This window comes from Sciurus carolinensis, chromosome X (genome assembly GCF_902686445.1).
Source record: "Sciurus carolinensis chromosome X, mSciCar1.2, whole genome shotgun sequence".
In the NCBI taxonomy this organism is placed as follows: Eukaryota; Metazoa; Chordata; class Mammalia; order Rodentia; family Sciuridae; genus Sciurus; species Sciurus carolinensis.
In genome coordinates, this window is record NC_062232.1 from 29,773,225 (window position 1) to 29,785,829 (window position 12,605).

The following is a 12,605-nucleotide window of genomic DNA, read 5'->3' on the forward strand; positions in this document are numbered from 1 at the left end:
TCATAGATTCTGTTTTCCTTATTTCATAAATTACTTGCCTGATGGCAGCCCAACTAATAGATGGCAAGGAAATGATTCAAACCCTGTCTACCTGGTCCTAGAACTTGGCCTTAATTGGGAATTGGAGCAATCACTGATTAGAACTCTGCATGTGTCCTTGAACACTGTGAAAATACCATGAGTGTTGATTTTAGGGTTACAAATAAATTTTGCAGATGAGTAAATTTGGAAACAATTTATGTATAATTATGATCAACTGTGTTTAAACTTATTCTGCCTGCATCATGAGGTCTGTATGTAGATTAAAAAGGAACTTTCAGTCCTGAATAGAGAAGCATAATTTTTTAAAAGTTAAGATTATTTTTTATTTCCCACCTATTTTAAGCTACAGAATAACTGTTTAAAGTGAAGTATGTTTAAAAACAATATTACCTAGATTAAAGAATGATGGAAAGAAAATAACGTAGTTTTCTATGAATGAAATGCATGCATATGTTGACCATTAATATTATGATGTTAGTGTATTTTATACCTTTGTTCATCTCTGTGTAATTCTTGACAGTATCAATGTTATTTTTTAGATGCGAAAATTATCAGGAGGCAAGACTTTGGCAGTTTTGACAACATAAGAACTCCCAGTGTTAAAGTCATCAGAAACTGTTAAAGTGCTTTTGCAAATCTTAATAAGATTAAAGCGAGTATAGTTCATTTTCCAATGGTGAATTATATTTAAATATATTAAATCAATACTTCTGGGAGAGCAAAAGTGTTTTATCTATTTTAGATATTTGATTTCTTCAATGGCTAGTCTATGAGAAAAGTTGTTAAAGAAGAAAACAATTTTTGTCTCATTGCATTGTTTTATTGAATGCTAATTTCATGCTTAAGTAGGACATTCAAAGTTTTGCTTACACATTTTGCTTTAGTGAACAATGAAACATGAATTAATGCATTGATCTGTAAGGCAGCACTAGAGATACCATAAGAATAAGAGGATTAAGATATTTTCTTTTAATTTCTTCATAGATATGAAATACTAATATTGCTGAAAACATTTCAGTTAACAGTTCTCCTAGATTTTTTTATCTTTTTAGTCTCTTGCTTCTTCTTGATTAAGTGGCTGTTTTATTATCATAGATTTTGCCTGAATGCCCTTGAAATAATTTATTCACATTACTTATGAAAAATGTATCATATCATATATTAAATTAGAGTTAGATCCTAAATCAATGTTGTAGCAATCTGTGAGCATAAATAGCTCAAAATCAAATCAGTGCAATGAATAGCAAAATTGAATCTACTTTCATGATTTGCAGAACACAATAGGAATTCTGCATCTCAAATTTTAACATGCTTACTTTATATAATATTCTATAATAGCTTTTATTATATCCAAAGTTCTAGAATTGTTGAAACCATGGACTCTGAAGTTACAAGAAACTTTCTTTTTTATAGTTTCTTATCTTTTTAAAAATAAACTTAATTTCATTTAATTTAATTTTTTTGGTTCCAGGATTTGAACCCAGGGCACTCAACCACTGAGACATATCCCTAGCTCTTTTTATTTTTTATTTTGAGACAGAATCTCGCTGGATTGCTTAGGGTCTTACTAAGTTGCTGAGACTGACTTTGGTTATAAGTTAGTGGAAATCAAGATGGATTTTTCACCATTCAAATTCCCAGATCCACTGTACCCTTAGACCTCAGGTTAGGGCCCCTTCTTTAGACATTTTTCAACCATCTAGAGACCAAAATAGTAAAAAAAATAGCAAACATACCATTGTTATGACTCTCTACAGGGCCACTGAGTCCCTTCCCCTTTTTTTAAGGTGCTACAATAAAGAGCTTCCATTTTGGTAAAGGCTTAAGTAGGAAATCACCTTTAGGGCTATTTATTCATGCCTGGAAGCTAACCAACCTAATGACATTTTAATTATTTTAACTTGAAAAGAGCTACATACCACTACTGCATAGGAAAAAGAAATGTCACCCCTTTACATCTCAAAAATAGCTTCCACTCCCTGACTCTCACTCCCTGAATTACCAGGAAATATTCCATTGTTTGATCACAGTATTTTATATAATTTTAGCCTCTTTTGATGCTATTTTTCCCTGAAACCAGAAAGAATTTAAACAGGTTCCCTCTACTATAGTTTCAACCGTAATTTATGAATATATAGAAAAATTGTTGCATAGACTTAAGTGTAGGGAGTAACAAAAAGGTAAATGAGTTGTTTTCCATTTTGTTTGTAGGACATCCAAGATAATGGTTTGATGAATATATTAGGTATATCATTGAATTTCTAGACTCAGGAACATTAATCAAGTATAATAGAATTTTCACAAGCTAGTAATTTTAACAAAATTATTTTCTGATGTCTTTAACAATCATGATAATCATTCGTTTCATTGAAAAGCCAGGACAAATTTCTAAATCCCCAAAGTTTTCTGTCTTTCGTTACCACAAGGAATATTAGTATCTTAATTTATTGGAGTTTGAGACATTTCTTTGAAACGAGGCAATTCTTGACTTCTTCAAAGGCACTCTCATTACTTGTTTCTGACAAAATAGGCAAGGGGAAAAAAAAGGTTATGAATCCCAGATTGGTGTGCTTTTCTACACACTATGATAAAAATGATTGAAGGATTAGAAATTACAAGTATTGAACTAAATGTGGATTTTAATCAGTCTTTCTACCCTAAGCTCCATTATCAAAGAGATGACAATGGAGCCATATATGGAGAAATAATAAGCACTCTTTGTTATTCTTTCCACTCTGTATGATCTTCATTATGAATGTGAAATGTCCATCTATTATTATTAAGTCTATGGCAGCCTTAAATTAAAGTGCCTATCAAATGCTCAAATTACATAAAATATTAAATGCATTTTACTTTTTTAAAAAAGGCCTTACAGTACTTAAGCTGCTAGCCAGAATGCCTATGAATAGAAAAAAAGCACTGAACAATTAGAAGTGGTAAATAACATCATTAAGAGTATGATGTAATGAAAAGATAATTATTCATAAAATTAAAATAAGAAAAAAGTAATGGAGGTATTTAGGGTAACATTACTTGAAAAGTCTGTATATTTTTAGAGCATCTGACTCAGGTAAAAGCAAATGGCAAAGTGAGTAATTATGAAATTTTTGTAATCTCAGGAAAAAAAATAAGGTAATTAATGTGTTTGACCCCAAATATTAGTTGACAGCTTGTTGAGCAAAGTGGTCCTAATATTAAAGAAGTGCAATATGGGGGAAATTGATGGGTTTTAGAAGACATGGAAACTGTCAAAGAAAACAGTTGCTTCAGGCTGTGATTTGCTACTTCATTTCTAGAAATGTAACCAATTATTAAAAAGAAACAAATTATATATATGTAATTTTATATGTATAAAATATACAGATATAGATATAGATTTATTTTTTTGGTACCAGGTATTGAACCACTGAACTACATCCCTAGTCCTTTTCATTTTTTTTTTCTGAGGCAAGGTCTTTCTTAATTGCTTAGGGCCTTGCTAAGTTGCTCAGTCTGGCTTTGAACTCATGATCCTCCTGCCCTAGCCTCCCAAGCCAAATGTGGAAATAATAAACTTAGAAAAGATCATTTTTTTTCAAGTAATCAAGCTATAGAACTGCTTTTGGAGAGTGTATTTATTTATTAATTTATTTTTAACTAAGACCATCTTCTCCTTAAGTCTCTGGATTAGGGTTATTATTATCAAATTTATACTTCTCTACAAGGATAAAAGGGTATCTTTTTATCAAAAATTTTATAAGAGTTAAAATATGGTTAATTGGTATTTTCCTTATTTTTTTCATTTCATTGTTTTTACTTTCTCAAACAATATAAATATCAAATGATATGTGAAATATATCTGTGGTCTTTGCATGTCATATTGTAGGTAGTTATAATTTTTAGGGTTCTATAAGATTTAATTAAAATAGATAATTTTTAAAAAATTGTTTTGTATTTGCTGTTGATGTTATTTTCCTATTTTCTTGTGATGGTGATGGTGTGATTAGCAATGGATGTGATGGCGCTGAGGGCTCTTCCTATACCAAAAGTGTCTTAAAAACCTGTAAGTATCTTAAATAAGTTTTTATGTGTTTTCATGTCTGACTTTTATACACAAAGCATAATATGAAATGAAATATTCATCAAGAGGTGTTTGCAACTATAGTCAGAATGGCAAACCCTGGGGATCTCAGGTAGGATTAGAGGCTAAGTGTTGGTTTTCTGCCTTTTCTGCTGTTAACCCTTTAAAGGATTCTGCCCACATCTCTCCTTTAACTACTAAGTCTTAGTTCCCTCTACTGCACAAGGACTGTGTTTAGATATGTGGCTTTTTGTCTCTTGGATTATTTTGAACTGTTTAAACCTACTCAACTGACAAATATTACTATGTTTAGAATTGTAAGGATAATACAGATTTACTTTGTTTTATGAAAAAACTGTAGGTCTAGAAACGACGGATAGGAAAATCAATATAGGAAAGTTCTGGTTATCCCTAGCTGCAGAACAGACTACCCCAAATGTAATGTAACAATAAAAATAAATTATAGTGATTATCTCTCATATTTTGGGGGTGACTGGGTTCAACCGAATGATTCTAGCTTAAGGTCTCTCAAGCTGTGCCATCAGATGGATACTAGGACTTGACTGATCTCAAAGGCTTTGTCATTCGTATGTCTGATGCCTTTTGTCCTGGACCTCAACTGGGGTCTTTTGCCTGGACATTTATAGGTGGCTTCTCCTTGTGACCCAGGCTTCTTCACAGAATGGCAACTGGATTCTAAAGGCAATTGATCCAAGAAAGTGAGAGAAATAGGCAGAAATTGTGTTATATTATCTGTTCTAGTGTCAGAAATCCCATTGCTTCAATACTGCCACATTTTAGCATACTGTTTGTTGGGATGATGTCACTAAGACAGGTGCACCATATCCCCAATGTATAAATGCATTCTACTGTCAAGTACAACTAATTAGAACAAATAAAATTTTAAAATTTTATAAAAATAAAATAAATACAATTTTAAAAAATTATAAAAGAAAAAAAATACATGGACCTGTTTTAAAACTACTAAAATCAGAAGTGTGTGTACATTTGAGTATATAAAATAGACCTTCATTTCCCGTTCAAATTGTCCATTATACTTTGTAATATAAACTATCACCTAATCCACAAAAAGTTGGAGATTCAAGAATGATTCTTTTACTATGGGTATTCAGGTTAATTTTAAATAGTAGTGAAGTTCCTTTTGGAAAGAAATTTTTATCACAGGGGGTCATCCCTATGCATTTTTTTTTTTTTTTTTTTTTTTTTTTTTTGCGGTGCTGGGGATTGAACCCAGGGCTTTGTGCTTGCAAAGCAGCCACTCTACCAACTGAGCCATATCTCCAGCCCATCCCTATGCATTTTGTTATAACTAGCCTGACCTGGGGTCACCCATACTTTCATTTTAAAATATAGTGTATCATCTTCTAATCCTGTGTTCTAATGCTATAAATTTATAGATCCCAAAATGTGTACAAATTAGAGCAACTCCTTTATTTGAATAGTACTTATTATATATCAACTAGCTCTGTGTCGTGTTTTGGTAGCAATTAAATCCAATTTCATCAGAGAGTTTTTCTGCTCTGTACACAATCTTACCCTGGAAGGAAGAGGATCTTCAAGCCTGGAGCTCTACTATCTTCCATTTGACGTCCACATACGCTACTGTGCCATCCTCTTGCAAAATAAAGAGGTGAGAACACAACTGGTTTATGCTTCTATTGTGGCCTACCACCATAATGAGGTTACTAGTACAGGCCACTTAAAGGCAGTTGGATACTATAGAAGTGTAGATAATTTCAGTATCCAGTTTGCTAGGCAGGGAGCTTATCCTCAAAAATATTCAGAGTTCTACTAGTTGTGGGTAAATTTTATGGTAGATGCACAGGGAAATATCATGGGAGCAGAGTGGTGCGTGCCTAACCTTGCTGTGGCTCCATTTGTACCTAAGTTATTATAGAGTTACCCCCTTTCAGAAAGCACTGCTGTGTGCTAACAAGAGGAGGAAATTTATAATCCCCATGATATAGCCCCCAATGTATCCATTATGTATACAGTATGTTGAGTACATATGCAATGAAAATTACTATTTGGTAATTGATAAGAGGTATTGTACTTTTCTGTTATCTATAGAATTATTTACAGATGAAAACTCATACAACTTATTAAACATGTAAAATACATTTCAATTTTACACACAAATTGCCACTTTTTAAAAATCCCTTTTTATAACAATGCTAAAACTTGACTTTATTTCCTTAAAAGAAGTTTAGGGGCTGGGGATGTAACTCAGTGGTAGAGTGCTGGTCTGTTATGCACAAGGCCCTGGTTTCCATCTCCAGAACCACAAACAACATCATCAAAAAGTAGTGCAGGATTTAATCACATTCTTTCCTGTATAAAATTTGTGAAAAAATAATAGCAACCAGTAGTTTTATCAGGTGCTTTAAAATCCCTTTTTCAATTAATTTATTATATAACCTTAGAAAATACTAGGACTAATTCTCAATAGCCTAGTAATAAGGTTGATAATTTTCTTTGAAATAGACTAATAGATAACACAATTACATTGTTTACACAAATCTAATCTAAATTAATCAAAGTATAATTACACTTAATTTGATATTTCAATTTATTAAAACATGATTTAGATTACCTATATTTCGTCCTTGTCAGAGAAACAAGAAAAATAATAATCTTGGAAATATATTGCTATCTATTGAGAAACAATGCTCCAATTTAAAGGATTGTATTTAATTATGATGACTTATATGGGGAAACACATCTATTAATTTACACACTCAATTATATTGCTAATTACATAGAAAAATGTAATTACATGCTTAACTAGATAATCAAATATCCGAGCCCACCTAGTTAGCTCCAGTATCTTATTAAGTGTGTTATAACTCCTTTGTCATTGAGACTTACCTGTTGAAACCTATAAAATACTTAGTCTTTCCATGTTTACAATAAAAAACATTTCTACTAAGAGTGCTATCAAGGAAAGGCTGTGTGTTTCATTTTGGCTGTTGCATTTGAACTTTCAAAGAAGCGAAGTGATTTATGTATTTAACAACTGTTTGAAAGTAGAAATAGTTTTATAAAACTTCTATCAATGTTCACAAAAATTCTTAGCTTAGGGGAAAGCCCTAAAAATTTATGTTATTCATTGCCAGAAACCCAAACTAATTTCTGCTGTAATGTGGAATGGGCATATTAAATGGAGGAACCTCAGTGGAATCAGGACTCAGTCCCTGAGGAATTGTATCTCTGGGGAGGAGAGATCAACAGACCACTTTACAAAGCACACACTGTAAAGCACACAGCAGTATATTGACACATTTCTTGGTTTTCACTGTGTTACCCAGCATATGAACATCTGCTCTCTCAAGTAAGAAATCACTGACATTGCTAAACTCAGCTGTTTGGGGGAGATGGGGAAATCAAGCAGAGATCCTTCTCTTGGGAGCTGGATTAAGAGTGACTTCCAGTTCTGCTACTTGCTGTGATACACCAACTCTCCCAACCCTTGAGCTTTTTCAATAAGCCAATCTAGCACCTACCTTCCCTGGTAGATTTATCTTTCAGGCCTTTGTTGTCTTCTTCTCTTTACAAACCTTGATCAGAAGAAATTGAGACCAAATGCAAGTATTGTTGACATGTGGAAGTCAGGATGGGAGTCAACCTCCCTGAGCAACTTATCCAAATCAGTCCAGAGACACAGCAGGGTTCCATATATCAATGCAACTTTTAGCCTCCCCAAGTTAAGCTAAAAATTATCAGGTTAAGTATGCCTACTTCCAAATAAAAGACCCTGCAAGACCTTCTTTTGGATTTATGGTCTACAATAATTTAGTTTACAGCTACTCCTTATAGTTAAAAATATTGAATGTCACTCTGGTCGTCTCCCATATATATGCATAAATATATGGGGCCACTTCTCTGACTCTTTTTTTTTATTGTAAACAAATGGGATACATGTTGTTTCTCTGTTTGTACTCTGACTATTTATACTATGCATCAGTTCATTCTTCTTTAGTCTGTTATACTTTCTGTCTGTGCTAATGCTCAGATTAAGTTGGCAATCTTTATTTCATTTATTTTTAAATATCCTACAGCAAATGTAAAACTTTTTTCAATCATAATTAATGTACAGAACTTAGTAATACTGACTTATGATTCAATTTATCAAATGTGAAAGTAAAAACATGAAATCATATTATACTGAAATCTTATAGAATTTTAAATTTAGTCTAACTGGAGTTTTATTAAAGATTCATTTATAACTTGAGGGACTGAGTATTATTTGAGGGTGATTTTTTTTATTTTTAATGGCAAGGCAAATTTCATTCGCTTCTTTAAATATTTAATTCAATTTGTTACAACTGCTTTTCTTTTTTGGAGGAGACAGAGGGATCAGGGATTAAACCCAGGGGTGCTTAATCATTGAGCCTCAACCCCAGCCCTTTTTGTTTTATTGTTTTAATTTTGAGACAGGGCCTTGCTAAGTTGCTGAGGCTGCCTCAAACTTGCAATCCTTCTGCCTCAGCCTCCCTAGTCACTGGGATTACAGGCATGTGCCACCACACCCAGCTACTTTTCTTTTTTATGGGAAAAGGTAACCTACACTCTTCCCCAAAAAGCACACCCCTAAATTCCTGAGAAAAAAGGTAAGATGAAATATTTTCCATCTCATAAATACTCTGAAACATTTAATTACCTCATAATGCCCCCCTGGAAATTTGGAATTAAGTCTCAATCTATGTGGTAAATACACACAAAGTTATGCAGAGTTTCAGACTTCTCCCCACTGCAAGGCCATTTCCTAGTTCAGTCACCTTCCTTTCTTCTATCAACTGTAAAATTTTTGTCTTACACTAAGCAGTGTAGCCTTTTCCAAGTAAATATGAGGAGAAAATCTGATGATGAAAATCTGTACCTGATGCATACTTACTCTTGAGGATACCCTTATCAAAGGTAACACCAACTAGTTTATAAAAATCCCACATCCCTGGGGTATCAACATTTTAACTCTAGGGGACATTATCTCAAATGACATGTAGCAGATGAAAGAACAATACTTTTTGTTTTCCCAAATTGTTGTTACTTTTATGAACCCTCCCAATCTCCTTTTTTTTCTCTTCTTTTCTTTTTTCTTTCAATGCTGTGGATCAAACCCAGGACTTTCTACATGGTAGGCTAGTGTTCTAGTACTGAGCTACACCCCCAGGCCCACAAACCCTCTTATTCTTGAAGGAAACTGTTGAATACAGAGAATGATTATAGAAAGTTTTAAATTTACCAAACTGGATTTCAGTAATTTTCTTTTACTAATCTTGTCACTCCTCCCCAATTAAATTTAATTTGCCAACATATAAAGCCAATTTTCTAGGCACAAAAGTATAATCACACAAAAGAATATGATCCCTGCACTCAAGGGAATCACATTCCACTGGGGAAGGCAAACTTGTGAAGATCTGGCCCAGCTCACACAGAAACCTGCCTCTCCAGGTTGATGAGAAAAGATTGCTGAACATACAGCACATTCATATAAAAAAAAATACATATGTACTTAATTTAATGAATGCAGCCTTGTGCTGTAACAACCTAGCCCTTAACAAGATGCCCCCTTGCGGAGCTGGGGCTGTAGCTCAGTGGCAGAGTAGTTGCCTAGCACTTGTGAGGCACTGGGTTCAATCCTTAGCACCACATAAAAATAAATAAATACAATAAAGGCATGCTGTCCATCTATGACTACAAAAAAGTTTTTAAAAAAAGATGCTCCCTTGCAAGGCAAAATATTTGCTAATGTGCATGGTACCCTGGAACATGTCTATTAATTTCTATAAAACAAACAGACTTGACAATTTCTACAATAGAGGAAGAATGTATCTCTATGTGATAGTAGAGACAGATATAATTGACATATAGAGGAATTTGTTCAAGATGGATGAGTAGAAACTTTTCAGTTAAAAAGAAAAGTTGGACGGGGAGAAGTGTTTTCTGGAAAAACTGCTAAGAACATGAGGCAAACAGGCTATTCATGAAATTCCATGGATGCTTTAAATATGAATTGTGAGATTGGTTTGTTGTAAGTGGCAGAAAATTATTTGACTGGGTAGATCAGACATATTAAGGAGAGGAATGAGTTTTAAGTTCAATAACTTAGTTGTTGTTGTTGTTATTATTATTATTATTATTATTATTATTGAAAGCAAGTACCAAATGGAAACAGATGGGGCCTGATTTCATTTTTGTTTCAGAAAACATTTATGGTGGCAAAACAGAATAGATTAAGACTTGGAGACAGAAGGTAGAAGCAGGAAGATTGGTTGTGAGAGTCTTGCAAACTATTATATGAGTTTACACACCAGTGTTCTATATTATTCTCTGTTTTTCTGCTCTGTATATCTGATATCAGATGACAAGGACCACAGTTTGATCACTAGCAGTAGAGAAACAGAGGAATATGGGACTCAATGTTGAGAGAAGAAACTATACTGGGGGAAGAAAAAGGAAAAAGGAAGTGGGGGACAAGAAAGAACTGTAAATATTCTACTGCTATAAGTATCAATCTTTTAAAAAATTTTGTTTATTTAAATTAGTACATAGTAATTGTACACATGTATGGAGTATAGTGTGTTGTTTCAATATATGTATATTTTGTGTAATGATCAAGTCAGTAATTAGCATATCCATCACATTAAACATTTATCTTTTCTTCATGGTAAAAACATTCAAAATTCTTCCTTCATGCTATTTTGAAATCAATAATTATTAACTATATTCACTCTACTGCACCATAGAGCAATAAAATTTATCCTTCTTTTCTAACTGTAAATTCATATCTTTTGACCAACTTCTCTTCATCCTCCCATGCTCCTGTCCTTCCTAGCCTCTTTCAATAACTATTTTACTTTATACTTCTATGAGATCAACTATTTTACATTCCACATGAGTGAGAGAGAATTTCTGTGCCTGGCTTTTTGCACTTAACATAATGTCACTCAGGTTCATTCATGTTGTGGCAGGATTTAGACAGGATTCCCTTCTCCTCTAAGACTGAAATATTATCCCACCATAAATATCTACCATGTTTTTGAAGTTCCTCCATTCATTGATGGATACTTGGGTTGATTCCATATCTTGACTTTTGGGAATTATGTTGCAGTTAAACAAGAGAGTTCATATATGTCTTCAAAATACTGATTTCATTTCCTTTGGACATATATCTAGTAGGGATATCTGGATCACATAGTAGTTCTATTATTAACTTTTTGAGGAACTTCCGTACTATTATCCACAATGGCTGTAGTAATTTACACTCCAATAGTGCTATAATAGTTCCTCTTCCCAACATCTTTGCCACTTACTTTTTGGCTTTTTGATAATTGGTATTCTAACTGGGCTAAGGTGATACAACTTTGTGGTCTTGTTTTGCATTGTCCTGGTAAATAGCGATGTTGACCATTTTGTCATACACCTATTGGCCATTTGTATGCTTTGTGTTGAGAAATGTCTATTCAGGTCACTAGCCCATTTTTTAAAATTTGATTATTTTTTCTTTTCTCTTTCTCCCCCCTCCCTTTCTTTCCTTTTTGTTGTTGTTTTTTGTTCCTTGTATATTCCAGATATTAACTTCTTGCCAAATGCAGTTCACAAATATTTTCTCCCAATCTCTAAGTTGTCTCTTCACTCTGTGTGCAGGGGCTTTTTTGTTTAATATAATTCCATTCATCGTTTTTGTTTTTGTTTTTGTTTTTTTTTTACTTTCTAAACTTACACTTTTGAGGTCTTTTCCAAAATAATTGTTATTCAGACCAATGTCGTGAAGTGTTTCACCAATGTTTTCTTCTAGTACTTGCATAGTTTTGATTCTTACATGTAAGTCTTAATACATTTATATTTGATTTTTGTGTATAGTGAGAAATAGGACTCTAGCTTTATTCTTCAGCATACAGTTATCCAGTTTCCGCAGCACCATTTGTTGAAGTGACTGTCCTTTCATCAGTGTGTATTATTGGCACCTTAGTTGAAAAGCACTTAGCTGTAGACATGTGGGTTGATTTTTGGTTCTCTATTCTGTTCCACTAGTCTGTGTGTGTGTGTGTGTGTGTGTGTGTGTGTGTGTGTATCTTTGTAGTATATTTTGAAGTTAGCTAGGGTGTTATGTCTAGCTTTGTTCCTTTTTCTCAAGATTGCTTAGGCTGTTCAAGTTTTTTATGGTTCTGTATCAATTTGATGATTTTATTTTTCTATTTCTGTGAAAAATATCATTGGTATTTTCACAGGGATTGCACTGATTGCTTTTGAATGTATAGATATTTTAACTATTAATTTTTCCAATCAATCAACATGTGACATCTTTTCATTTATTTGTGTTTTTTTCAATTTTTTCTTCAGTATTTTATAGATTTTGTAGAGATCTTTCACGATTTTGTAGAGATCTTTCACCTTTCATCTTTCTAGGTGTTTTGCTTTTATACCTATTTTAAAATGGGTTGTTTTCTTAGTTTCTTTTCCAGATAGTAGTTCACTGCTA

General features: G+C 33.1%; 1 protein-coding gene across 1 annotated transcript in view; it reads left to right on the forward strand.

The window, feature by feature from the left end:
- Positions 1-12,605, forward strand: part of Cfap47 (cilia and flagella associated protein 47) — a 403,733-nt gene that overhangs the window by 206,994 nt on the left and 184,134 nt on the right. Inside the window, 2 exon segments of the mRNA XM_047535909.1 lie at positions 4,029-4,084; positions 5,608-5,753. Of these exon segments, the coding sequence (XP_047391865.1) occupies positions 4,029-4,084; positions 5,608-5,753 (202 nt within the window).